The sequence below is a fragment of the Elephas maximus genome, chromosome 12 (assembly GCF_024166365.1).
Source record: "Elephas maximus indicus isolate mEleMax1 chromosome 12, mEleMax1 primary haplotype, whole genome shotgun sequence".
In the NCBI taxonomy this organism is placed as follows: Eukaryota; Metazoa; Chordata; class Mammalia; order Proboscidea; family Elephantidae; genus Elephas; species Elephas maximus.
This window is the reverse complement of record NC_064830.1, coordinates 62,896,891-62,918,370: the sequence shown is the minus strand read 5'-3', so window position 1 is coordinate 62,918,370 and position 21,480 is coordinate 62,896,891. Positions and strand designations below refer to the sequence as shown.

Below are 21,480 nucleotides of genomic sequence, written 5' to 3'. Positions count from 1 at the left end.
AGAGGGTGGAGAGAGAGGGAGTGTGCTGTCTCATTGGGGTGAGAGCAACTAGGGATATATAGCAAGGTGTATATAAATTTTTGTATGAGAGACTAAGTTGATTTGTAAACTTGGCACTTAAAGCACAGTAAAAAGTTTTTTAAAAAATCTTTAAATTTAGGGACACTTGTAAATAAATGGCACAGTAAGAAAAGACAGTCTGGCTCTGCAAATGTAATGTCAACACCCTGTGTCAGCAGTGCCTCTGGTGTCCTGAGGTCATGCCTCTGCCTGGAGCCACCATAAGAACATGTGCACCTGTACCCGCCCGTTCTTCCATGCACTCATCAGTCTCTGTCTGTTTTAGGATAGGATTTTTGGGCCTTGGCCTCATGGGAAGTGGCATCGTCTCCAACTTGCTAAAAATGGGTCACACGGTGACAGTCTGGAACCGGACTGCAGAGAAGGTGAGCATTCGCAGCAGTGCTGCTCATGCCGGGGCGGGGAGGGGAGGGAGGCGGGGAGTGACTTCAAAGATAGGAACTTCTTCCGGTGCTCAGCATTTTATGTGTGATAGAGTAGGAGCAACCAAGCACCTGCAAAGTTCAGGGAGATAGAAATGTAAGTATATGAGCTTAGGATGTTACAGAGACCAAATGTTAAAAATACCCGAGGGTATACAATGAGAGGAAAACCCCCACTCCCTGCTGTTACCTGCATGTGTGTGTGTGGACATATATTGTTAACTCCGTTCACATCGATTGCAAATGGATATCTCTGTTTCCTTCTTTTCTCTGTTGCTTGATGTGCGTCTGTCCATATATCATGAATTCCGCTCACATTAAGTCCATATAGATAGCTCTGTTTCATTCTTTCAGTGGCCACATGTATTCTGTTGTTTGGGGGGAGTGTGTGTGTGTGTGTGTGTGTACATCATGAATTCCGTTCACGTGGAATGTGTATAGATTTGTGTCGTTCTTTTCAGTGGCCACAGTATATTCTGTTTCGTTTGTGTTGATCAGCGCTATCCACTAGAACACTCTGTGGTGATGGGAATGTTCTGTATCTGCACTGTCCGCAAGTGACCATTGGACACTTGTAATATGACTAGTGTGAGTGAAGAATCAGGTTTTCAGTTTTATTTAAGTTTAAATAGCCTCATTTGGCTAGGGTTGATGGTAGCAGACAGCATAGGTTTAAAAGTGTCTCAGACTGAGGTGGTCCATGGCTTCTTCCAAGAAGAGGTGAGGAGCCACAGTCTGAGTACCAGGAAAATAAAGCACTGTACCTATCGCCAGGAACAAAGGAAAAGAGAACAGAAGAGTACCAGCTTGCTGAAGAGCATGATGTGGTTGCGGGTGGCTCAGGGAATGGGTTAGCGCCCATGTGTGTGCAGAGCAGCATCACGGCAGCCCTGCGAATGCACGGCAGTGGGGAGAACTTACAGGAGGTGTGCTCACTAGAGGAGTGTCAGAGCTAACAATGCTCATTAACAGGAACATTCTAGGCAAAGTAAAAAACTCACTTTGCTGAGAAAAAGCCCTTTTCCAAAGTAACAAGGAAATGATTAGAGAGTTGAAAGGGGTCCCAGGGAAAAGAGGCACTGAGGACCAAGCAAAGGGATGGGGGTGTCAGGCGCTGGACAAAGGGTTGGCACTGCGGGTGTCTGAGCCAGCAGCGAGGTCTCAGAGGCCCCATTGGCTGGTTACCTTGCAACTCAAATATTCTTCCAAGTCCCCCCTATGGCCGAAGAGCAGGGTGGCCAGAACACTTGTGCAGACTTGTTTGTTAGAACATCAGGAGAATTAGAGGGTTTGTGTTATAAGTGTAGCCCCCTTAGATATAAGTACCCCCAGTCACTGGGAAACCTAAATGGTCATTTGATTTAATTTATGGGAAGGCAGTAGAGCAGAGAGCAGTTAAGGACCTGGCACAGCTCTGCCACAGACCTCCTGAGCAAGTTGCCTTTAAATGTAAATATTAAAATGATATTAACAAAAGCACCTCCTTCATAGCGGTGTGGAGGTTTTAATGAGATGATGAAAGTACCTAGCACCATGCCTGCACAAATTATTTAGTACATGTTAGCTTTCAAAAGCAGTTTTAATCTAATTCTGCTACAATTCTCATGTAATTTCTTAAAGGGTCCTGACAAAAATGACTCTCTGGTTCTTTGGGAATGCTAAATAGGAAACATTTTTAAATTTTTCGAAAGAAGAGTGGTGAGAAGGACTCTCCCAAGCAAAGCTTAAAACGTAGTATGAAAGCTGTAGTACTAAAAAGCCATGACAATGCACTTGTAGGAATAGGAATCAGTCTAATAGCCTAGGAGTTACTCAGAGAAAAATGGCATCCTTGCAAATCAGTGAAACAGAATGAAGGATTAGTCAGTAAATTATGTTTGGTTAGAAGAAATTTAGGGAAATATCAGTCTACTTCCTACCACATACTAAAATATATGCCAGATAGATTACTGAATTAATGTTTCCAGAAGAAATTAAATAAAATATTTACATAGGCCTTTCTAAGCCTGGAGCCCTGGTCGTGCAATGGTAAAGAGCTCGGCTGCTAACCAAAAGGTCAGCAGTTCTAATCCACTTGCCACTTCTTGGAAACCGTCTGAAGCAGTTGTACTCTGTCCTGTAGGGTCTTTGTGAATCGAAATCAACATAACAGCAATGGGTTTCGTTTGGTTTTGGTCTCTAAGCCCAGAAGCAATCAAAGTCACTTAAGAAAAAGATCAACACATTTTTGATAGAATGAGTAGTGCATTGATTTTATTAAGCACATTGCTTGGTAACTCTAAGACAAACATAGCTCACAGAAGAAGGAACACAGTAAACAAAGGTGTAAAAATGGTTTGATAATCAGGCATATTCAAAATATGTCAAACCAGAAGTTGCCGTTTTTTGGCTGGCTAAATTATGAAGTAGGAAAAGTTTAAAATGTATTTATGCAGGCTTATTTGTTGTTTTTAAATGATAGACTCAGTGCTGGTCATTTGAGACCTTGCTGATGATCATTATAAGTTGCACAGCCCTGTGGGAAAGCCATTTGTCTTAGTGTTATCAGTACTTTAGAACAGTTTGGAACCAGTTTTATTCTGTTAAATTATGAGGGTGTAAATTTGAAACAAAGAAGGGAAGTTTTGGACACAAAGTGTTTGTTGAGTGTCCCTAATTAAAACTTGATATCAGGCTAGACGTCAAACTGTAGGGGAACAGTTTGGTAAATTGAGGTGTATCTCAATGGAATGTTTTGCAGCCATCCATTGTAAATGGTAATTATCAAAGACCACAACCCTAGTGCCGTTGAGTCGATTCTGACTCATAGCAACCCTATAGGACAGAGTAGAACTGCCCCATAGAGTTTCCAAGGAGTGCCTGGTGGATTCGAACTGCCAACCCTTTGGTTAGCAGCCACGGCACTTAACCATTACGCCACCAGAGTTTCCAAGACCACAACAGTATGGATAAATTTGAATCATATAAAATATAAAAATAAATGTCAAATGGTAGACACAATTATTCTCATTACTTTGTTAAATGCTTGTGGAAAAAAATACTAAGGATGTGTTTTGTCATGGGATGTTCTGAGTGATTTTAATTATCAGAAGAGTTAGCACTTTTAGACCCCCAGAAGTCTCAGCCTGGCAGAGAATTGCTCAGTGAGGAACATCAGCCAGGATAGAAGCCTCTGTGCCCAGACCTGATTCCCTAGCACTGCACTGGTAGCTCTGGGCTGTGGCATGGGTTCTGCCACAGCAAAGACAACCACAGCGGGGCTGGGGACAGGTACTGTTCAACATCCTGTTCTTCAAACAGGAACCCAACAACAGACACTTGTTTTGTGCTTTCTGTGAAGTAGAACATCGATCTAGGCACCAGGTATGCAAAGACACAACACAGTCCTTAAGAGGCCCGTTCCCTTCCCTCAGGAAGTTGAACCTCTAGCTCTGGGATCCTGCTCCACCTTGGGAGGTGGCGAGGAGGGCTGGTCACTGCATCTCTGGCCTGGCTGGCACGTTTGTTATGTGCTCCCTGTGGCTCACATTGGCATCTGTGACTTTTGCAGTGTGATCTGTTCATTCAGGAGGGGGCCCGCCTAGGAAGGACCCCCGCTGAAGTCGTCTCAACCTGCGACATCACGTTCGCCTGCGTGTCGGATCCCAAGGCAGCCAAGGACGTAAGGATCCCTCCCTCCCTCCCCAGGCTGTAGCCAGGGAAGCTGGCCAGCTTGCTCCCCTTCTCCCTAGCACACAGAGTGAGTGTCTGCAGGTGGGGATGGAATTTTCCACCTGGGGCCATCTCCCTTTGTGAAGGGTGTTCAACTGAATGCGGGCTTCCTTTCCTTCAGAATAATGACTGAAAACCACCAGGGTCCCAGAGGTCTAGGCTGAAAGGGTTCCATGTATTCTTGTTGAGCTGGAAGCTTTTGGGCTGAGTGTGCCTTTGGTCTATGTGCCAAGTTCCTGTGTTTAGCTGTCACTGTATTTGTATGCCCTAAAAGTTCAAACATAGATGAAAGTAGTCATCTTGTCGAACTGGTGGCTAATCTAATCCAAGTAAACCCAAAGAAGACCTAAAAAATAAACACTGTGGTTCCTTTTTTAACTGGGATGTTTTTAATGAAAAGAAACACACAAATATCCTTTCTAAAGATGAATGAGAACCTACTGGAAATACTTCTATTTCCCTTGCTTTTTTAATTACGCTTCCCTTTTCAGTCTTAGTAGTTAGCTCCTAATTGGGAAATGTGCCCAAAAGGCAGCAGGATTCTGATCTGGGGCCTGAGGGGCTTGCTGGGCAATTGGCTGAGAGCCTGGGCTATTGCTTCTCCCTTGTGTCCCCACAGCTGGTGCTGGGCCCCAGTGGTGTGCTGCAAGGGATCCGCCCCGGGAAGTGTTATGTGGACATGTCAACAGTGGACGCAGACACAGTTACCGAGCTGGCACAGGTAGCAGCCTAGTTTGGGCTGGCCCTCCAACACCCTTTCAATTGGAGCCCACAACCCAGAGTGAACAGACCCAAGTGTTGGCAACTTCATGACCCTTGGAGACAAGTAGCCTTAGGACTAGCTGGCCTTCACATTCTACTTCAAAGCTGCAGCAGGTCGGAACGGCTGTAGGAGATTGCTGTCCAGCTGAGCTGGGCACTGGGCCCTGCAGCTGACCCCTCACAATGAGAAGTGGTCCAGGCTGCCAGCATGGCCTTTTTGGTTTGAGCAGCTATCTCCAGTTGACATGGTGGAAAAGTACTGCTCCTCCCTGAGTTTCTGGGCCCACATGAGGGAGCAGTGGCTTCTGGACCCCATGAATGTTCTGTAGGGGGGCTAAAGTCAGAAAGGGCAATATAGGGATGGTATGTTCGACCACCACCCTAGGCAGGCCCCCTACTGAATAAACAGATGACACTGCAAAAGTCACAGTTGGTGATATTCTTTCGTCTTTGTAAGAAGATGCAGGGTAAGTGGGCGCCTCCAGGGAGGCTCCAGCGTCTCTATTTACTGCCGTGTGGTTTGTGTGTCCATTGGAGGACAGTCCGTCTAGCCCTTCCTTGGCTCTGGGGCCTCAGTGGACGGCTCAGAGCTTGCACCCCTTAACTCTGTTGTGGGGATGGTGAACAGATGTGTTCCCAGGTTGAGAGACACCTGCCTGAGGGCCCTCTGTACTCCCTATCCCATGTGCTCCCCACGTGGACCCTGTGAGAGAGGCAGGGTTCCAAGAGCTGTGACTTTCCTTCCCAGGTGATTGTGTCCAGGGGGGGCCGCTTTCTGGAAGCCCCCGTCTCAGGGAACCAGCAGCTGTCTAATGATGGGATGCTGGTGATCTTAGCAGCCGGAGACAGGGGCCTGTATGAGGACTGCAGCAGCTGCTTCCAGGCCATGGGGAAGACCTCCTTCTTCCTAGGTAACACTCCTGGCACCATCGTGTCACTTCAGGCCACACTCCCCCAGACCACACTGACAGCTGCAGCTGCCCAGCACAGCCTCTGCTGGGGCCCCCCTGGGAGGTTTCCTCTGGCCTGCACAGTCAGTGCCCAGAAGGAGGAAGAGCCAGTTCTGTTGGGGGCAGGTGCATGGGGCCCCTCCTTGGTGAAGAGATGGGCCCAGAGGGCTGGAGGGTGGGTCTGAGCAGGGCTGAGGGTGGGGCAGAAACTGCTCGCCTGCAGAATTCATGGAAGTGACTGTGACTCTTTGCAGGTGAGGTTGGCAATGCAGCCAAGATGATGCTCATCGTGAACATGGTCCAGGGGAGCTTCATGGCCACCATCGCCGAGGGCCTGACCCTGGCCCAAGTGACAGGCCAGTCCCAGCAGACACTCTTGGACATCCTCAATCAGGGACAGTTGGCCAGCATCTTCCTGGACCAGAAGTGCCAAAGTAAAGCTGCCTTTGGCCTCTCTTCACCCATTTTACTAATTCATCACAGTAGGGAACTGGGTCAGGCAGCTGCTTCCTGCCACAAGACAGTTTCTTCTTCAGGGCCTCACTGGGGGTGAAAGAAGGACTCTCTCCAGTCAGTATATGCCCTCAGTCCAAGGACTTCTAGAGAGACTGTGGAAGAGATTTGAGGGCACAGGCTCAGGACTTAGAGGGACCAAAAGGGTTAGACAAGTTGGGAATGCTAGGTGGCTAGCCCTGTTGCTTCTGCAGATGTTTTCTTATTTATGGTCCTTTTATTACTTCTGATGAGTGATTTTTTTTCCTCAGATATCCTACAAGGGAACTTTAAGCCTGATTTCTACCTGAAATACATTCAAAAGGACCTGCGCTTAGCCATTGCTCTGGGTGATGCTGTCAACCATCCAACTCCTATGGCAGCTGCAGCCAATGAGGTACCAGCTCCTGTACTGTGTACCTTTCTGTCAGTGAGGCCACCTTCAACTGCAGCTACTTCTGAAGGGTTCCAAGAGTGGCCCGAGTTGGGGAAGCATCTCTGTGAGGTGCTTTTTGAGTTCCCTCTGCTCTGACTCTATAGGATTCATTGGCTTGGAAACAAATTTTTTGATTAATTTCTCAATGGAGCATGGGAGTTTCTGACCACCAAATAGTGTGAACCACAATTTCAGGGTCTTGTGAGAATTGTGATGTGGTTGGATACGGAGCTGCCGTTTTATCACTTGATTTCTGTTTGCCACTTCTGTCTTTTGTCTGTCTCTTTCCCCTTTTCTGCCTTCTTTTGGATTATTTGAATATTTTTTAGAATTTCATTTTATCTTATTTACTGGCTTGTTAACTGTTCCTGTGTGCATATCATGGTCTACTTAGAGTTAATATTGTACCACTTCACATAAAACGCAGAAACCTTGCAACCGTCAAGATCCATTTAACATGTCCCATCTTTTGCAGCAGGGTTTCTCAGCCTCCACGCTATTGATACTTTGTGATGGGGGGCTGTCCTGTGCATTGTGGAATGTTTAGCAGTACCCTGGCCACCCCCTCAATTGTGACAATCAGAATGTCTCCAGGTATTGCCACATGTCCTCTGGGGGTAAAATCTCTACCAGTTGAGGACCACTGCTCTAAAGTAATGTCCTGTGTATTATATTTACCTGTGTTTGAGACCCCAGACAGTACTGTGATTTTATGCTTTAAGTGGTTACATGTATGCTAAAGAAATTAAGAGGAAGATAATTTTATATTTCTCTAGATTTACCCTTTCCAGTGCTCTTCTTTATCCTTTCCTATAGAACCAGGGTTCCATCTAGTATTATTTCCTTCCAGCTGGAAGAATTCCGTTAACATTTCTTGTAATACAGATCTTCCGGTGGCAAATTCTCTTAGTTTTCTTTTACCTCAAAAGGTCTCTTTTGAGCCTTCCTTCTGAGTTAACAGTTACGTTGTTGTGTGGGCTTGTTTTTACTTCCATCACTTTAAAGATATGGGTCCATTGTCATCTGACCTCCATTGTTTTTGGATGAGAAGTCCTCGGACATTCAAGCCCTTCTTTCTCTTTTCCTTGGATTAAAAAAAAAACAAAACCATTGCCGTCGAGTTGATTCTGACTCATTGTGACCCTATAGGACAGGGTAGAACTGCTCCATAGGGTTTCCAAGAAGTGACTGGTGGATTCAAACTTCCGACCTTTTGGTTAGCAGTTGAGCTTTTTAACCATTGTGCCACCAGAGCTCCAGTAGAATCTGTATAAATGATCCAGTCTTTCACTGATGCTTTCATTTGTCATCTCCATTCTGCATAAATTGTTTGTTTTTCAGTTTTAGAAGTTCCATTGGTTCCTTTTTTTATGTAGTTTCTCTGCTGAGATACCCTGTCTCTTCCTTTATTGTGAACATATTTTCCTTCATGTCCTTAAGCCTAAGGATAATAATTGCTTTTAAATCTTTGTCTTCTAATTCTGATATCTGGGTCTCCTCAGGGTCAGTCTCTGTTGCTTATCTTTTCACATGAAAATGAGTCACATTTTCCTGTTTCTTCATATATTGAGTAATTTTGGATTATGTCCCGGACATTGTAAAGATTATGTCGTGGAGACTCTGGATTCTATTTTATTCCAACAAAAAGTGTTGCATTTTTATTGTTGATATAATAGCAAGGAGTTAACCTGGTTGGACTCAAACTGCAAACTGTTCACCAGCAACTCAAACCTCAGTTCAGTTTTTCGATTCCTGGTCAGGCTGTTGAGCTCTGTCCTGCATGTGAAAGGGGTCAGCCAGAGATTGGGCAGAGTTTACATGGGGAATTTTTGGGATTTCGCTCTCTGGTGCTCTCCTTTCTAGGATCCCTCCCTCAGTTTCTAGTGGCTGTGGTTGCCCCAGACTCCGGCCTCTGATTCTTCAGGCCCAAAAAGCTGCAGGCTTAGCTGCCCTGCCTGTGCAAGCTACAGCCTACCTTCAGGCAAAAAGAAACAATGAAAACCCATCCCTGCGGCATCCTCCTTCCAAGTACCAAGACCCCTCCAGAATCTGTCTGCTTGTCCCTGTGGGGCCTATGGGGAGTTTGTATTTGGTCCAGAGTTTATAGTTGTGATTGGGAGGAGGGTTGGTCAAGCATCTAGGCTCTCCCAGGCTTTCTGCCACAGCGAGGCTGAAAAGAACATCTACCAGGTCAGTGCCTCTCTTGACGGTGTGCTAGGGAGAAGGAATGAGACTTGGTTGCCATTCTCTGGGGAGGGTTCTGTCACAGCTTTCTGAAAACAGATGTTGTCTGTCATGCACCCTCTCCACGATAATGGCCTCCCACAAGGGTCTGCACCCCAGTTGAGCAGACATCCCTGGGCTCTTGTCTAGCACCTTAGGTGCTGACCAGAGGCAGGGTGGCAGGATCCACCCCCCAGAGAAGCCAGGGTGTTTCTGGCTGCTCTCCTCAGCCCTGTGCCTGCCCCTTCAGACCCACTTAGGAGTCACAGAGAGCCTGAGAGCAGAGGGTGCCAAGAGCGGGCTCCGGGTTCTTCCAGTGTTTACATCTGAGCTATAACAGTCATCACGTCACCTATTTAGTCATCGTGACCCCAACTGGACTATGTTTAAGACACAAGCAAGCAAGCAGAAAATCTTGCCTCAGCACGACTAGATGTCATAGTGCCCTGTCAGCAGTGGCTCTTTAATTCTCCCCACCCTCTCACATACGCACCTAGTGTCTCTGGATCACTGTTAACTGCCAGGCACTGTTGCAGGCTCTGAGGACATGTTGGTGCTCAGCTCCTTCCCTTCCTGTGGAGCTTCCATTTTAATGGAAGGAGATACAAAATAAGCACACAGACATTTAAGCAAGTTAAGAATTTCAGAGAGTGAGAAATAAGATTTTTAAAAAAACCAGTCCATAGATAGATGCAGCTGGGATGCAACCGCTCTTTGAGGTGGCGTGGGCAGGAAAGGCCTGTGAGCTAATGGGGCAGGGGACAGCTTCACAGTGGGACTAGTGGTCCAGGCATAGGGGCAAAGGCCAGAGAGTAAAACAGGAGGGCCTTGGAGGGTCCTGAGCAGAAGGGGGCATTGCTGTCACAACTGACAGCACAGCACATTGAGCACTCACACCTCTTACTACATTTCATCCTCATACTGTCCCAGTGAAGGAAGGGCAATGGCTGAAGCAGAGAAGCTCAGATACTTTGCCCCATGTCAAGCTAGTAGGTAGGGGAGCCAGGGTTTATACCTAGTCTCAACTCCAGAACCTCCCTGCTTAGCTGCACCTGGAACGGCCTCCAGAATCAGGTCCGTGTCTTTAAGTCAGCTCCATGGCCAGAGGCTGATCCCCATCTCTTGTTTTCCAGGTGTACAAAAGAGCCAAGGCACTGGACCAGTCTGACAATGATATGTCTGCCGTGTACCGAGCCTATATACACTAAGCTGTCTACGCCCCCTACCCCCACCCCTCCAATATTCCCTCTGACCCCCTCTTCCTCACACGGGGTCAGGGTCCTGGGACTTAGCTCTGGACCAGTCCACCTGTCTCCATTTCCTTTTCTACAGACTTTGAGACTTGCCATCAGCGCAGCATACAGCACCACTCCCCTGGATGTCCTGGGGAGGGAGGGCTGCTAGCAGAATTGGCTTGTGGGAAAGCTCTCGAGCTGGGCACTGGCCCCTGGACTAGGTGGTTGTGTATATACACACAGACACACACACAAACACACAGGCTCTCGCTCCAGGATAGAGGCTGTCCAGAAACTGCTACCTGGCTTTTTTTCTTCTTCTCAGTTTGTCTTATCTCAGACCCCTTCCAGCCAAGGAACTGGAATCAGCAGTGAGAGTTGGAAGGCTCCTGACAGCTTCCACAGAGTGAGGAGGCTGTAGTCATGTTCACAACCTACTGGACCCCCTGTAGGTAGAGGCTCTGGGCCAAAATGAGCCAGCAAGACTCCAGAAGGAGAGTCTTGTGGGACTGCCAACATCAGGTGACCAGCTGATAAGGATTTTCATGTTTAAGCTACCAGTGTGCTACCACCTCTTCATAAATGCCTTTGTGAGCTGAAGAGAGTTTGGCAAAGTCCAGCAGAGACAGGGCAGTGGCTTTCCAGGGAGGGCAGAAAGTAGCCAGCCCTTGGGTGAGCTTCGTGGAAGCCCTGCCCTCTTCGCTACTCCCAACACCTGTCCCAGGAGTCGCCAGCACTGCGGAGCCCTGGGCTGGGATCAGAGTTCCTTTTGTCAGTGTAGTGGGAGCTTGCTTCTCACCAGACTGTTTTAGTATTTGGATTTGCATTCCAGCCCTTGGGAAAGGGACTCTGAGGGCTGCCAGTGAGGAGTGAAGAGTGATTGGGGGAGATGGGCTCCTTCCTGTTTCCGTTATGCCACAGACTCTTCAACTGGCTCTGGAGAGCTGCTCTGACCTGGCCCTTCACGCGGCCCTGCCTTCTCCCAGCTGCCTGCCCTTCCCTGCACAAGTCCCCTGCATGCTGCCCCCACCCTGTCCTTCCCCCTCTCCTCCCAGAGGGACAGTATTTCTTTCTGTGCTGTCTTTGGCCCACATCCAGCCTGATGGACCATTTCTTAGGCTTAGCTCTTGAGAGAGGAAAGAGTGTTTTCCCTCCAGCCAGCATCATGATCTTCGGGCTTCCCAGCCTGGGGTTCCGTGGATCAGGGAGGAGGAGAACTGGATCTGACCTGACCTGACCTGACTAACCCTCAGAAGACAGAGTTCAGACATCCTCGAGGCCCTAGCATTTTTCCTTGGATAGGGGACCAGAGTGGGGTTGGAATGTTGCAGAAGAACAAGGAGAAGTCACACACGGGATGTCAGCTTTTTCTCCCTCAGCATGGGTTGGTTTTTCCAAAGCCACAATTTGCAGAACGTCAGCATTTATAGGGAAATATATAATTATATATATATATTTAAAAAACCTTGTGGCCACACTGGTGTGGGTTCCCGCCTGGCACAACCTTGGCCCTTTTTCACTGATTATTAGATGATCTGAGGCCATGGGGGGAGGGCAGGGGAGATGCCTGTCCAGTTTTTGGCACCGTTTGTAATTTGGGTTTCAACTCATTTCTGTCTGAACACAAAGCCTGTTGTCCTGGTCGGACACACGGGGGAGGGGGGTGGGGGGTGCTGTAATGAAACTGGTTAGTCAATGTTGTCTAAATATTGTTGACAATTCTGTAAAGTTCCTTTTTATGAATATTTCTGTTTAAGCTATTTCACCTTTATTTTGAAATCTTTCCCTTTTAAAGAGAAAATGTGACACTTGTGAAAAAGCTTGTAAGAAAAGCCTCTCCTCTACCCGCACCCCATTTATTTTTCCTTTAAACTTCCTTTAAATGACAATTCTTCTAGGTGATTAAGGTTGTGAATTTTTATTTTTGCTTTGTTTTTAATGAACATTTGTTTTTCAGAATAGGAATGTGTGATAATGTTTAAATGGCAAAAACAACATGATTTTGTGCAATTAACAAAGCTACTGCAAGAAAAATAAAACATTTCTTGGTAACATAGTTGTGCGGCGTGAGTCGATTGTCTCGGTGGCCCTGGTCTGCAGCAGGGACATGCACGGCGGGGGGTGGCCGGGCCTCCTGGAGCTCCTGCTGGTGTGGTGAGAGGGAGGGTGAGTGCGGAGATGGCTAACTGCGCAGAGAGACCCGGTCCACAGACCCCGGCGTGTGACGGGGACAGACACCGATTGGTGCGGACCGGTCAGTGCCCTAGCGGCCCCAATCCTGGCCGTCCGCGAAGAGCCACGGGGCCCAGGCGCCCAATGGGGCGGCCGAGCGACAATAGACCGTCGCAGGGCCCAATCACCGGGCGCAGCGAAACCACGTTATCCAATCACGGGGTGTGAGTAAAGAAGGGCGTCCTATCAGAGCCGGGGAGGGACGAGACAAGCGTCACCGCATACCGACCCACAGCCGGTGTAAATACGGAGTCAGAGCCCCGAGGCAGGCGCTGACGGCGTCCCGAACGAACTGGCGCAAGCCGGGTTCGCGCAGCCGCCGAGGGAGGGCTACAGTAGCGCAATCACCAGCCTCTGGGCGCCCGCAGGTCTCGTGAGCCGGGCGGGCCTAGAGGAACTGGCCAATCGCCGACCCAGAGACGGGCTTGGGGCGGGGCTGGTGCCCGCTCGGCCAATTGATGGCAGGACAGGGGGCGGGGCCTGAGGCGCTGAGGGCCGACGGGCTGCGGGTGGCGGGCTGAGGGCTGCGGGCGGGTGACGGGTGTTCGGCGGCGGCCAGCGATGGCGACTGCGATGGCTGCTACGGCGGCGGAGCGAGCGATGCTGGTGAGGCGCGGCCGGCACGCGGGGTCCGGGCCGGGGCTCCCCTCTGCCCTCCGCGCCGCCGGCCTCTGACTGCGTCGTCTCCGGCTAGGAAGAAGAGTTCCGCTGGCTGCTGCATGATGAGGTGCACGCCGTGCTCAGGCAGCTCCAGGACATCCTCAAGGTAACGCCTCCGGCTTTGCGGACCCGGGCCCGGTGCCTGCCCGCACCCTGCCCCCGGGCCGTTGCAGGCGCGGCTCCCTGCTGGGCATGCCGACCACTCGTTTTCTTATTCCACTTGTTCCAGCAGCCATCCTGTCTACTGAGCGCCTGCGTGGATACTCAGACAGGGCCCCTAACCGCAGTGAGCTTGTAATGTGGTGGGCGACACAAGCAAATAGTTAGGTAATTACACAAGCAAGAAAGGAGCCCTGGTGGCGCAACGGTTAAGCACTGACCTGCTAACCGAAGGGCTGGCAGTTCAGACCCACCCAGCGGCTCCGCAGGAGAGAGACCTGGCAATCTGCTCCGGTAAAGATTACAGCTTAGAAAACCCTATGGGGCAGTTCTACTCTGTCACATGGCGTCGCTATGGATCAAAATTTACTTGGTGGCATTTAACACCAATGCACAAGCAAGTAGGTGAGTGCAGGGGTTGCCCAGTCCTTCGAAGGAAAACTGCTGGCCCCGAATGAGCGAGCCCAGCAGGGGCCTGATGTAGCCCTCCTGGGGGTCAGGAACGGTTCCGTTGAAGAGGTGGCATTTAATCTGAGATCTGAAGGCTCTCCACCTGTCCAGAGCGTGGTGACTTCAGCCAAGTTACTCAGCCTCTCAGGGCCTCTGTTTCCTCTTTTAAAAAGGGGAGATACCAGTGTCTCTTGGGGCTGTGATGAAGAAAATAAGCCAGTCAACGCACAGAAATGTGTCGCCCAGAGCTTGGTAAGGCTGGGAATTGCTGGTTACAGTTATTGCTGTTTTTATTCCCTGGTTCTGCTCCTCTCCTTCCCAGCACCTCAGCTGAGATCTCAGTGAATATGGAATGAGCAGGTTGGCCACGGAGCCTGAAACTCAGGCCCTGGGGAGGGGCCAGAGCTACTGCAAGGTGCTCTGAAGGCTTGGCAATCACCATCTAGCCCCAGTTTTGTTCTCCTAGGCAGACTTGATTAGGTAAAGGTTCTGGAGCTTGGACAGAGCTGGAAGCTACCCCAGCTTCTGAATGTGGACTTTCCTCCTCCCTTGCTCTCCTCTGACCTGCAGGAGGCCTCTCTCCGCTTCACTCTGTCGGGCACAGGCACTGAGGGGCCAGCCAAGCAGGAGAACTTCATCCTGGGCAGCTGTGGGTGAGCCCAGTTGGAAACCAGGGGATGGGGACTGGGGACTCCTGGAGCACTCTCTGGGGTTAGGAGGCACAGCCACAGCCCCTCCCTGCAGGCTGATGTCAGCTCTGATGTGCACAAGGTGTGGGCAGGACAGGCGTGGCCCGTGGTCCATCCTGTGACAACCAGGAACACTGGTAGGAGGGGTAGGGTGTGAGCACCCCTCTGACCCCCATATGTTGCAGCACAGACCAAGTGAAGGGCGTGCTTACTCTCCAAGGGGATGCGCTGAGCCAGGCGGTGAGTCCCACCCCCTGTCCCCTGCCCATCTACCAGTGGGGAAGGGGATGGGGGTCTTGTGCTTATTTCAGCTCTGCTGTGTGGCTCTGGGCAGGGCCCTGATCTCTCTGGGCCTCAGTTTCCTCATTTGTAAATGACAGCCATGCCTGTGCTTGCTCCTGGATTGGTATGTGGGTTCCGTGAGGGCACGGGACAGGGCCAGCTCTGTGGACAGCCTGGCACAGTATCCAGGCCCAGTGAAGCGTGGGTATTGTCAGAATTAGGCTGGCACCAGATTAGCATTCCTGGCACCAAGGCTGGGCGAGGGGCCCCCATCACCAGCCTGAGCCTCTTGGCCTTTAGCAGCTATTCCCCGTTTGCCCACAATCACATACCTCCTCCCAGCCTTCCCCTTTCTTCCACCTTCCCCTTTTTCCTGCCCTTCCCCTTTCTCGGGGCCTCTTTTCCCTTTCATTTCTCTACGGCTCCTTTGGGGCCTGAGTTCCTATTTCCTGACCTTCCTGCTCATCCTCCAAATGGCCAAGGCTTTGGGAGACCCTCTGCCCCAGGGGGTGGTGGGGACATGAGCCACCACACCCTGCCTCTTTCTGCACCCAGCCCAAGGACTCAATGTGGCCAAAAGTGGGAGGGTGTTCCCTGTACTGCCCTCTTCCCCCCCCACCCCACCCCCACCTCCTGATCCCCACTCCTATCCTGCAGGATGTGAATCTGAAGATGCCCCGGAACAACCAGCTGCTACACTTCGCCTTCCGGGAGGACAAACAGTGGAAGCTGCAGCAGGTAGCGAAGCCCCTCCCGGCCAGGGCTCAGGCCACAGGGGCAGGTAGGGGCAGGCCTGGGGCCTCCATTGAAAGAGACTGGCCGTGGGGTGTTGTGGCCACAGCAAGCCTGGGAAGGCATTTCCTAGCAGTGAAGCCAGTGCAGGCAGTGCCTGGGGCCCCAGAGCTGTGCCATCTGGGAGGTGGAGGGCTTGCCTGTCTGTGGGCCCTGGGTCCCACCATGAACCACAGGGGTCCCCTACCCCACAGCAGCCGGAGTGGTCACTCATAGTACCCCTCAACAAGTTACTCCCCTGACCAGAGCCTCTGGGGTCTTCTCATAGCTTGTAGGTCAAAATCCGTGCTCCTTACCAGCTCCAGTGAGATTTGGCTATGGCCCCTGGCCCTGCCTACCCAGCCCCCATTCGCTAACCCTGGACTCCACCTTGGGGTCTTTGCTAGTGAGAGCCTCTCTACTGGAGTCCTCATCCCCCAGCTCTTCTCACCACAGGGTCTCGGCTCAAGAGCCACCCCATTGGGGGCCTCCTCTGACTCCCGATCTGGAGAGGCTACCCTTCCTTCGGCCTCACCCTGTTTGTTACCTACTGGTTCCTGTCTGTCTCTGGCTTTAGAATGTAGCCAAGAAACCCCAAGAGTATAGGCCCAGGACACCTTTTTAACTCAGTACTGAAGTTACCCCTGAGGCTCACTCTTCAGCCAGAGATTAGAGAGGACCATAAAACAGAACGACACTAAGTGGGTACACCAGCCCAGGAGCAAGGACTAGAAGGCTGGAGGGGACAGGAAAGCTGGTAACAGGGAACCCGAGTTCAAGAAGGGGAGAGTGTTGACATGTCATGGGGTTGGCAACCCATGTCACAAAACAATATGTGTATTCTTTAGTGAGAAACTAATATGCTCTGTAAACCTTCATCTAAAGTACAATAAAAAAAAAAGAAAAGCTATATGTGGGCAGGGACCAAGCCTGCCTCTCTGTGCCATATCCCCAGCACCCAGCCAGGGCCTAGCCTCGGAGAGTGTGGAGCACACAGCTGCCACATGAGAGGTTGAGTGAACTGGGCCAGGCAGGCAGCACCTACCTTACCCCTCCAAGGAGGACAGGCCCTCAGGGTGGGGAGTCATGCCTCCCTGCGGAGGCCTAGGCCAGGTGCTGTTTTCAGATCCAGGACGCCAGGAACCATGTGACCCAAGCCATTTACCTGCTCACCAACCGGGACAAGAGCTACCAGTTCAAGACAGGAGCTGAAGTTCTCAAGGTGAGCCACCAGCAGAGACGGGAGAGCAGGTTGTCCAACCCCGGCTTTGACCTCTGAACGAGCCCCTGGAGGACTCAGCCTGCAGGGCTCTTAGGAAGGCCTGGACTCTTGGGCCTGGGCCCATGTTCTCAGGCTCAGCTGCAGTTTGACCCTTCACCTCTCGAGGTACGCATCAGTTACAGTATAGTGGCTACAGCCCAGGCTCTGGAGTGAGATTCTAGTCCCACGGCCTTACCTGCAAGCTGTGTGGCCTCAAGTCACATATGTAGCCACTCTGTGTCTTATTTTCCTCACCTGTAAAAGGGGACAGGCTAGAACGATAAACATGACGATTCATGGTAGCTGCCAGTACTAGTAGTAGTAGTACAAGCAACCTTTACGACAATTACAGAGTGAATCGACTTGGTGTGGTAGGAAGGCTGAGATCAGATGCCTGGACTCATCCTCTCTCTGCCCTGACTTTCTGTGTGTCCCCAGGTGGATCGCCCACCTTCTCTGGGCTTCTGGTTTCTCTTATAAAAAATTGGAACCAGGTGGACTAAGATCCCTTCCACCTGAGGGGATAGGAGGTCCAGCCCCCATTCCTCCACCAAATTCTTCTGCTGTCTCCCCAGAGCCAGATCACCCCAACTCCCATAGCAACAGCCAGAGAGTGGCCAGGAGGCCAACTCTGAGGAGTTAGCCAGGGCTTTGCTCCATGGCTGAGGGAGAGGCTCCAGATGGCTCCCCTATTCAATAGCTGTGTGGTCTTGGACAAGGGGCCTCTGAGCCTCACTGTCTTCATCTATAAAAATAGTGCTGCCCACCTTAAGGACTCAACTCAGCCATCCCATCACCTCGAGGAAGCCCTCCCAGAGCCTTTGCACCCAAGCCAGACAGAGGCTCTTCTTCCAAATGCATTCATTGCTTTCATCCCCATCCCAAAAGCACTTACACCCCTGGGACATAGCTCTGCATTGGACCAACATCCAGGCCCCATATGCCACAACCTCCCGAATGGATGGTGGACAGTGCACGTATCCTGGTCTGCATCCCAGCTGGAGCCCAACTATCTGCATCTTTAACAAACCCCTGCTGTGGGCATCAGGACCTGAGAAGCAGGGCCACCGAAGGCAGGAACTGGAAACTGCCATTACTTTGTCTCTGGGATCTAGCCCAGACCTGCCTGACACAAGAAGCTCCCTGAGCCGGGGAGGAGTGAACCAGGGCCTGCTGCCCATGCAGCAGTGTGACTGCCTTCTCCCCTAGCTGATGGATGCCGTGATGCTGCAGCTGACCAGAGCCCGCAACCGGCTCACCACCCCGGCCACCCTCACCCTGCCCGAGATTGCTGCTAGTGGCCTCACGGTCAGTTCCCCTATTGGAGGAGGCAGGGACCCTACAGAGCAGGGTCATTAACCCTGGGAGGGACACAGGGGTCCTGGAATCCCCGAACTGTGGTCAGTCAGAATTCTGCTTCTATGCATGGTTTTCTGGGAAGGAGTCCTTGACTTCCATCCTGTGTACCCCAAACATGTTAACCGTGCTCTGAGTCAGGGGTACCTGTACCTGGTGGTGTTGCAAGACACCTGAGGCACCCATGGGGCATATGGCAGCCGGTCTTTGCCCCAGCCCATGGGAGGAGCATCTCAAGGATGAGGGTGTAGTGGCCACTCTGTTCAGTCCTGGGTGAGAGGGCCCATGTGGTGGTCTGCTGTACCCACTGCCCACCATGCCTCTCTTAGCGGATGTTCGCCCCCACCCTGCCCTCGGACCTGCTGGTGAATGTCTACATCAACCTCAACAAACTCTGCCTGACCATGTACCAGCTTCATGCCCTGCAGCCCAACTCCACCAAGGTGAGGGACCCCCACCCAGCCCACCCATACACTGCAGCCGGTGGGCGGGTCTGACGGCGCTGCCCACTTCTCTGTCTAGAACTTCCGCCCGGCAGGAGGTGCTGTGCTCCACAGCCCCGGGGCCATGTTGTAAGTATGTGGGGTACTGGAGCAGAGGGAGATCTTCGAGCACCTTGGGGGAGGGCTCAGCTGGCCAGGCCCACCCTCAGGGACCCTCGTACTCCCCACAGTGAGTGGGGCTCGCAGCGATTGGAGGTGAGCCACGTGCACAAGGTGGAGTGCGTGATCCCCTGGCTCAACGACGCCCTAGTCTTCTTCACCGTCTCTCTGCAGCTCTGCCAGCAGCTCAAGGATAAGGTGGGGGATGGGGGCTGCAGGTTGGGGGGCAGGGCTCACTCTCACACAGGGACCAGCGAGGGGGCAGGGCTGCTAACCCCTTCAGGGCCCCAGGACCTTTTGTCCATGATGGGGAGGGAGTGGGTTCTGAGGGCTCCTATCGCACCTCCAAAGTGCCCCCAAATCTCAAGGCTCATTGTACCTCCTTACCCCACTGGGCAGTGAGCCTCAGCATTGCTAGGCAACACCACCCTCTCCCCTGACACACTGCCCTTTGCTGACCTTAACACCTCCCCTGAGTCAGGGAAATGCAGCAGGGCCTGCTCCCTCCAGGGGCCAAGTTCTGCAGGGAGCCCCCCACCACCACTGACTGCGCTCCCCCTCCCAGATCTCCGTGTTCTCCAGCTACTGGAGCTATAGACCCTTCTGAGCAGAGCGCGCAGGAGCCTGTCTCCCTGGCACGTGACCCAGGGCGTCCTGTCCCACCCCTCACACCCTGTGTGCCACTGGGTCTGAGCCTGGGCCCTGTGGGCTATTTCCCTCTCTGCCTTACTCTGCCCTTCACATCACACCCATGGGAGCTGACATTAGGACCACTGGGAGGGAGGGAAACTGGTTTGGGCTGGCTCTGGAGGGAGGTCAAAAGGCTGCTGAGAGGAGGCCCACATTCTGAGCTCTGCCCTGACGGGGACCTTTGCACTCAGGGTGGAGCTGGGCTGGCTCTCCTTTGCCTTGCCTTGCTGAGCTGTCCCCCCCACCTATCCCCACCCCCAACCCCCGCCACCAGTAGGATGGCAAAGGTAGCTGGACACCCTCTCCCGCCACAGGATCGGGGTAGGGGGGCTAACAAGCTGTGAGTTGGAGGGGAGGAGGGGAGATAGGTGGGTTGGCCAAGCACTGATGCCGCTGGTTGAGTTTGTTCTACAACCCCACGGGGACATCCGAGAAATAAAAGATCATCAGACTTTGCCTGGAGCCCCTATGTCTGCCTGTCTTTGTGTCTGAGTTGGGACACAGAATGGGGATCCTTGGCAGTCAGGAGCCTCCCCTCTTCCCACCACACCCAGGCCTGGGTGAGCTCCTTGCAAGGAGCATCCAATGGTACCAGCCCTGGGTTTCCCCTCCCTACGCCTGTGGGGCACACAGCCCAATTTGACAGGATGCCCTGGCTGCCAGCATTACCAAGGGCCCAGGGGGATGGTGACGGCTCTGCCTGGGGATTCGGTCCCCTGAATTTGAGACCAGCTTCTCCTCTCAATAGCTAGGTGACCCCCACCAAGTCCCTTAAAGCCTTTAAGTGCCAGGCTTCTGTGTGACACAGCACAGTGACAGCCATCAGCAGCTGAAGACACTGAGGGACCAGGTGGTTGTCCACGTGAAGCACCAAGTCCTCCCTCTGCACACCACCACCGGGGGCTGTGTACACACTCTGCGGCAGGCTCAGCTCCAGGCAGCACCAGGCGCTCTTACTGTCACAGCCATGCAGGACACAGGAAGGGGCTGGCAGGGACTCGTTAAGGCTCCAGGGCGAGGTTATCTACCCCCTTGGGGCTCCGCTGCAAGAGACACAGAGGAGCCTGGTGGCGCTCCAATTGTGGGAGAGCCAGCACCCGCCCTGCAGCCACCCTCGTTCCCCCAGTGCGGTCTGTGATGCACGGGCACCAGGAAGGCCAGCCGACGCACCCTCATGGGGCTAACCTTCAGGGACCTGGGGGAGTTGCAGCAGCAACAGCAGCAGCAATGAATGATGACAAGCAGTAGCAGAAACAGCACCGTGCCTATGGATGAGAATGAGTGTCCAGACCTGTCCCTTGGCCCTCTGGGGCCGGGACAGAGGCTACTAGGGGGCTGGAGGCGGTGGCCACACTCACCCACAAAGATGAGGAAGACGACAAAGGCGGCCGTGTCCCAATCAGACTGGAACAGCTGGCGGCTCTTCAGTTTCCCCAACACATCCTGGGCTGTGGCCTCCAACTCCTGTCCCAGGTCCTCAACCGACGGAGCCATCTCAGCACTGTGTCCTGCGTGCCACCTGCCCAGCCCTCCAGCAGGGCCACCTCAGAACCCTGGGCTCCTCTGCAGGCTGGCCACACAGTGGTGGCCCAGGAGGGCTGAGCCAAACCCCAGGTCACACTGCCCAGCCCCAGCCCCCAGCTGGCCCAGTTCCCACCCCAGCCCCACAACACACCCTCCCCAGATACATATCCTGTTTCCACTCCTGCCCTTGCTTCTGCCCTAGACTCCCATGCCAGCCCAAACCCCTCCCGGCTTGGCCCCTGAGCCCCAGCACTTCCCCCTGGTCTCTCCCCTGCTCCTGGCTCAGGCCCACCCCCACACCTACCCTGACCCAGGTCTGGGCAGCCCCCTCCCCAGCTCCTACCCTCCCTTTAGTCCCCCTACCCCAGATCCCTACCTTGGGGCTCCCCGCCGGCAGTCAAGTCCTGGGTCCTGAAAGCCCAGACTGCTTCCTGCTTCCGGATCTTTGGCCACCTGAGACCTTGGCAACCAGCCCCGCCCCTCTCTGGGGAC

General features: G+C 52.4%; 3 protein-coding genes across 13 annotated transcripts in view; 2 read left to right on the top strand and 1 right to left on the bottom strand.

Moving 5' to 3' along the window:
* Window positions 1–12,370, top strand: part of GLYR1 (glyoxylate reductase 1 homolog) — a 42,474-nt gene extending 30,104 nt beyond the window's left edge. Inside the window, exons 10-16 of one of the 5 annotated variants that reach the window (XM_049902628.1) lie at window positions 347–446; window positions 4,072–4,164; window positions 4,834–4,935; window positions 5,725–5,887; window positions 6,181–6,360; window positions 6,691–6,815; window positions 10,211–12,370. In XM_049902628.1, the coding sequence (XP_049758585.1) occupies window positions 347–446; window positions 4,072–4,164; window positions 4,834–4,935; window positions 5,725–5,887; window positions 6,181–6,360; window positions 6,691–6,815; window positions 10,211–10,285 (838 nt within the window). In that variant the 3' untranslated portion in view covers window positions 10,286–12,370. The other 4 variants (XM_049902626.1, XM_049902625.1, XM_049902624.1 and 1 more) reach the window with 4 other exon arrangements.
* A 380-nt stretch (window positions 12,371–12,750) lies between these two features.
* Window positions 12,751–19,428, top strand: ROGDI (rogdi atypical leucine zipper). Of its 7 annotated transcripts, none has more exons than XM_049902631.1 (12): window positions 13,063–13,150; window positions 13,239–13,310; window positions 13,987–14,065; window positions 14,384–14,466; window positions 14,688–14,742; window positions 15,442–15,522; window positions 16,682–16,777; window positions 18,026–18,124; window positions 18,502–18,615; window positions 18,695–18,744; window positions 18,846–18,972; window positions 19,340–19,428. In XM_049902631.1, the coding sequence occupies exons 2-12, from the start codon at window positions 13,264–13,266 to the stop codon at window positions 19,379–19,381; spliced, it is 873 nt and encodes a 290-aa protein (XP_049758588.1). In that variant the 5' UTR covers window positions 13,063–13,150; window positions 13,239–13,263; the 3' UTR covers window positions 19,382–19,428. The 7 variants fall into 7 exon arrangements, with proteins under 7 accessions (XP_049758587.1, XP_049758589.1, XP_049758588.1 ...); XM_049902629.1 differs by having other exon boundaries at window positions 18,825–18,972; XM_049902630.1 differs by lacking the exon at window positions 13,987–14,065 and having other exon boundaries at window positions 12,751–13,150; window positions 18,825–18,972.
* An 840-nt stretch (window positions 19,429–20,268) lies between these two features.
* Window positions 20,269–21,436, bottom strand: SMIM22 (small integral membrane protein 22). Its single transcript, XM_049902636.1, has 4 exons — window positions 21,365–21,436; window positions 20,823–21,034; window positions 20,650–20,729; window positions 20,269–20,507 (listed from the first exon to the last, which is right to left on the bottom strand). Exons 2-4 carry the CDS (start codon window positions 20,956–20,958, stop codon window positions 20,466–20,468), a joined length of 258 nt encoding a protein of 85 aa, XP_049758593.1. The 5' UTR covers window positions 20,959–21,034; window positions 21,365–21,436; the 3' UTR covers window positions 20,269–20,465.
* Window positions 21,437–21,480: the final 44 nt, after the last annotated feature.

What these genes read in the sequence shown, in the direction of transcription:
- ROGDI (XM_049902629.1), top strand. Translation starts at nt 13,264, where the DNA reads ATGATGAGGTGCACGCCGTGCTCAGGCAGCTCCAGGACATCCTCAAG. An exon ending in AGCTCCAGGACATCCTCAAG is followed by an intron (nt 13,311 to 13,986) that starts GTAACGCCTCCG and finishes TCTTTTAAAAAG; the next exon opens with GGGAGATACCAGTGTCTCTT. An exon ending in CAGGAGCTGAAGTTCTCAAG is followed by an intron (nt 16,778 to 18,025) that starts GTGAGCCACCAG and finishes CTTCTCCCCTAG; the next exon opens with CTGATGGATGCCGTGATGCT.
- SMIM22 (XM_049902636.1), bottom strand. Translation starts at nt 20,958, where the DNA reads ATGGCTCCGTCGGTTGAGGACCTGGGACAGGAGTTGGAGGCCACAGCC. An exon ending in CGTCTTCCTCATCTTTGTGG is followed by an intron (nt 20,730 to 20,822) that starts GTGAGTGTGGCC and finishes TCTCATCCATAG; the next exon opens with GCACGGTGCTGTTTCTGCTA. An exon ending in ACTCCCCCAGGTCCCTGAAG is followed by an intron (nt 20,508 to 20,649) that starts GTTAGCCCCATG and finishes TGTCTCTTGCAG; the next exon opens with CGGAGCCCCAAGGGGGTAGA.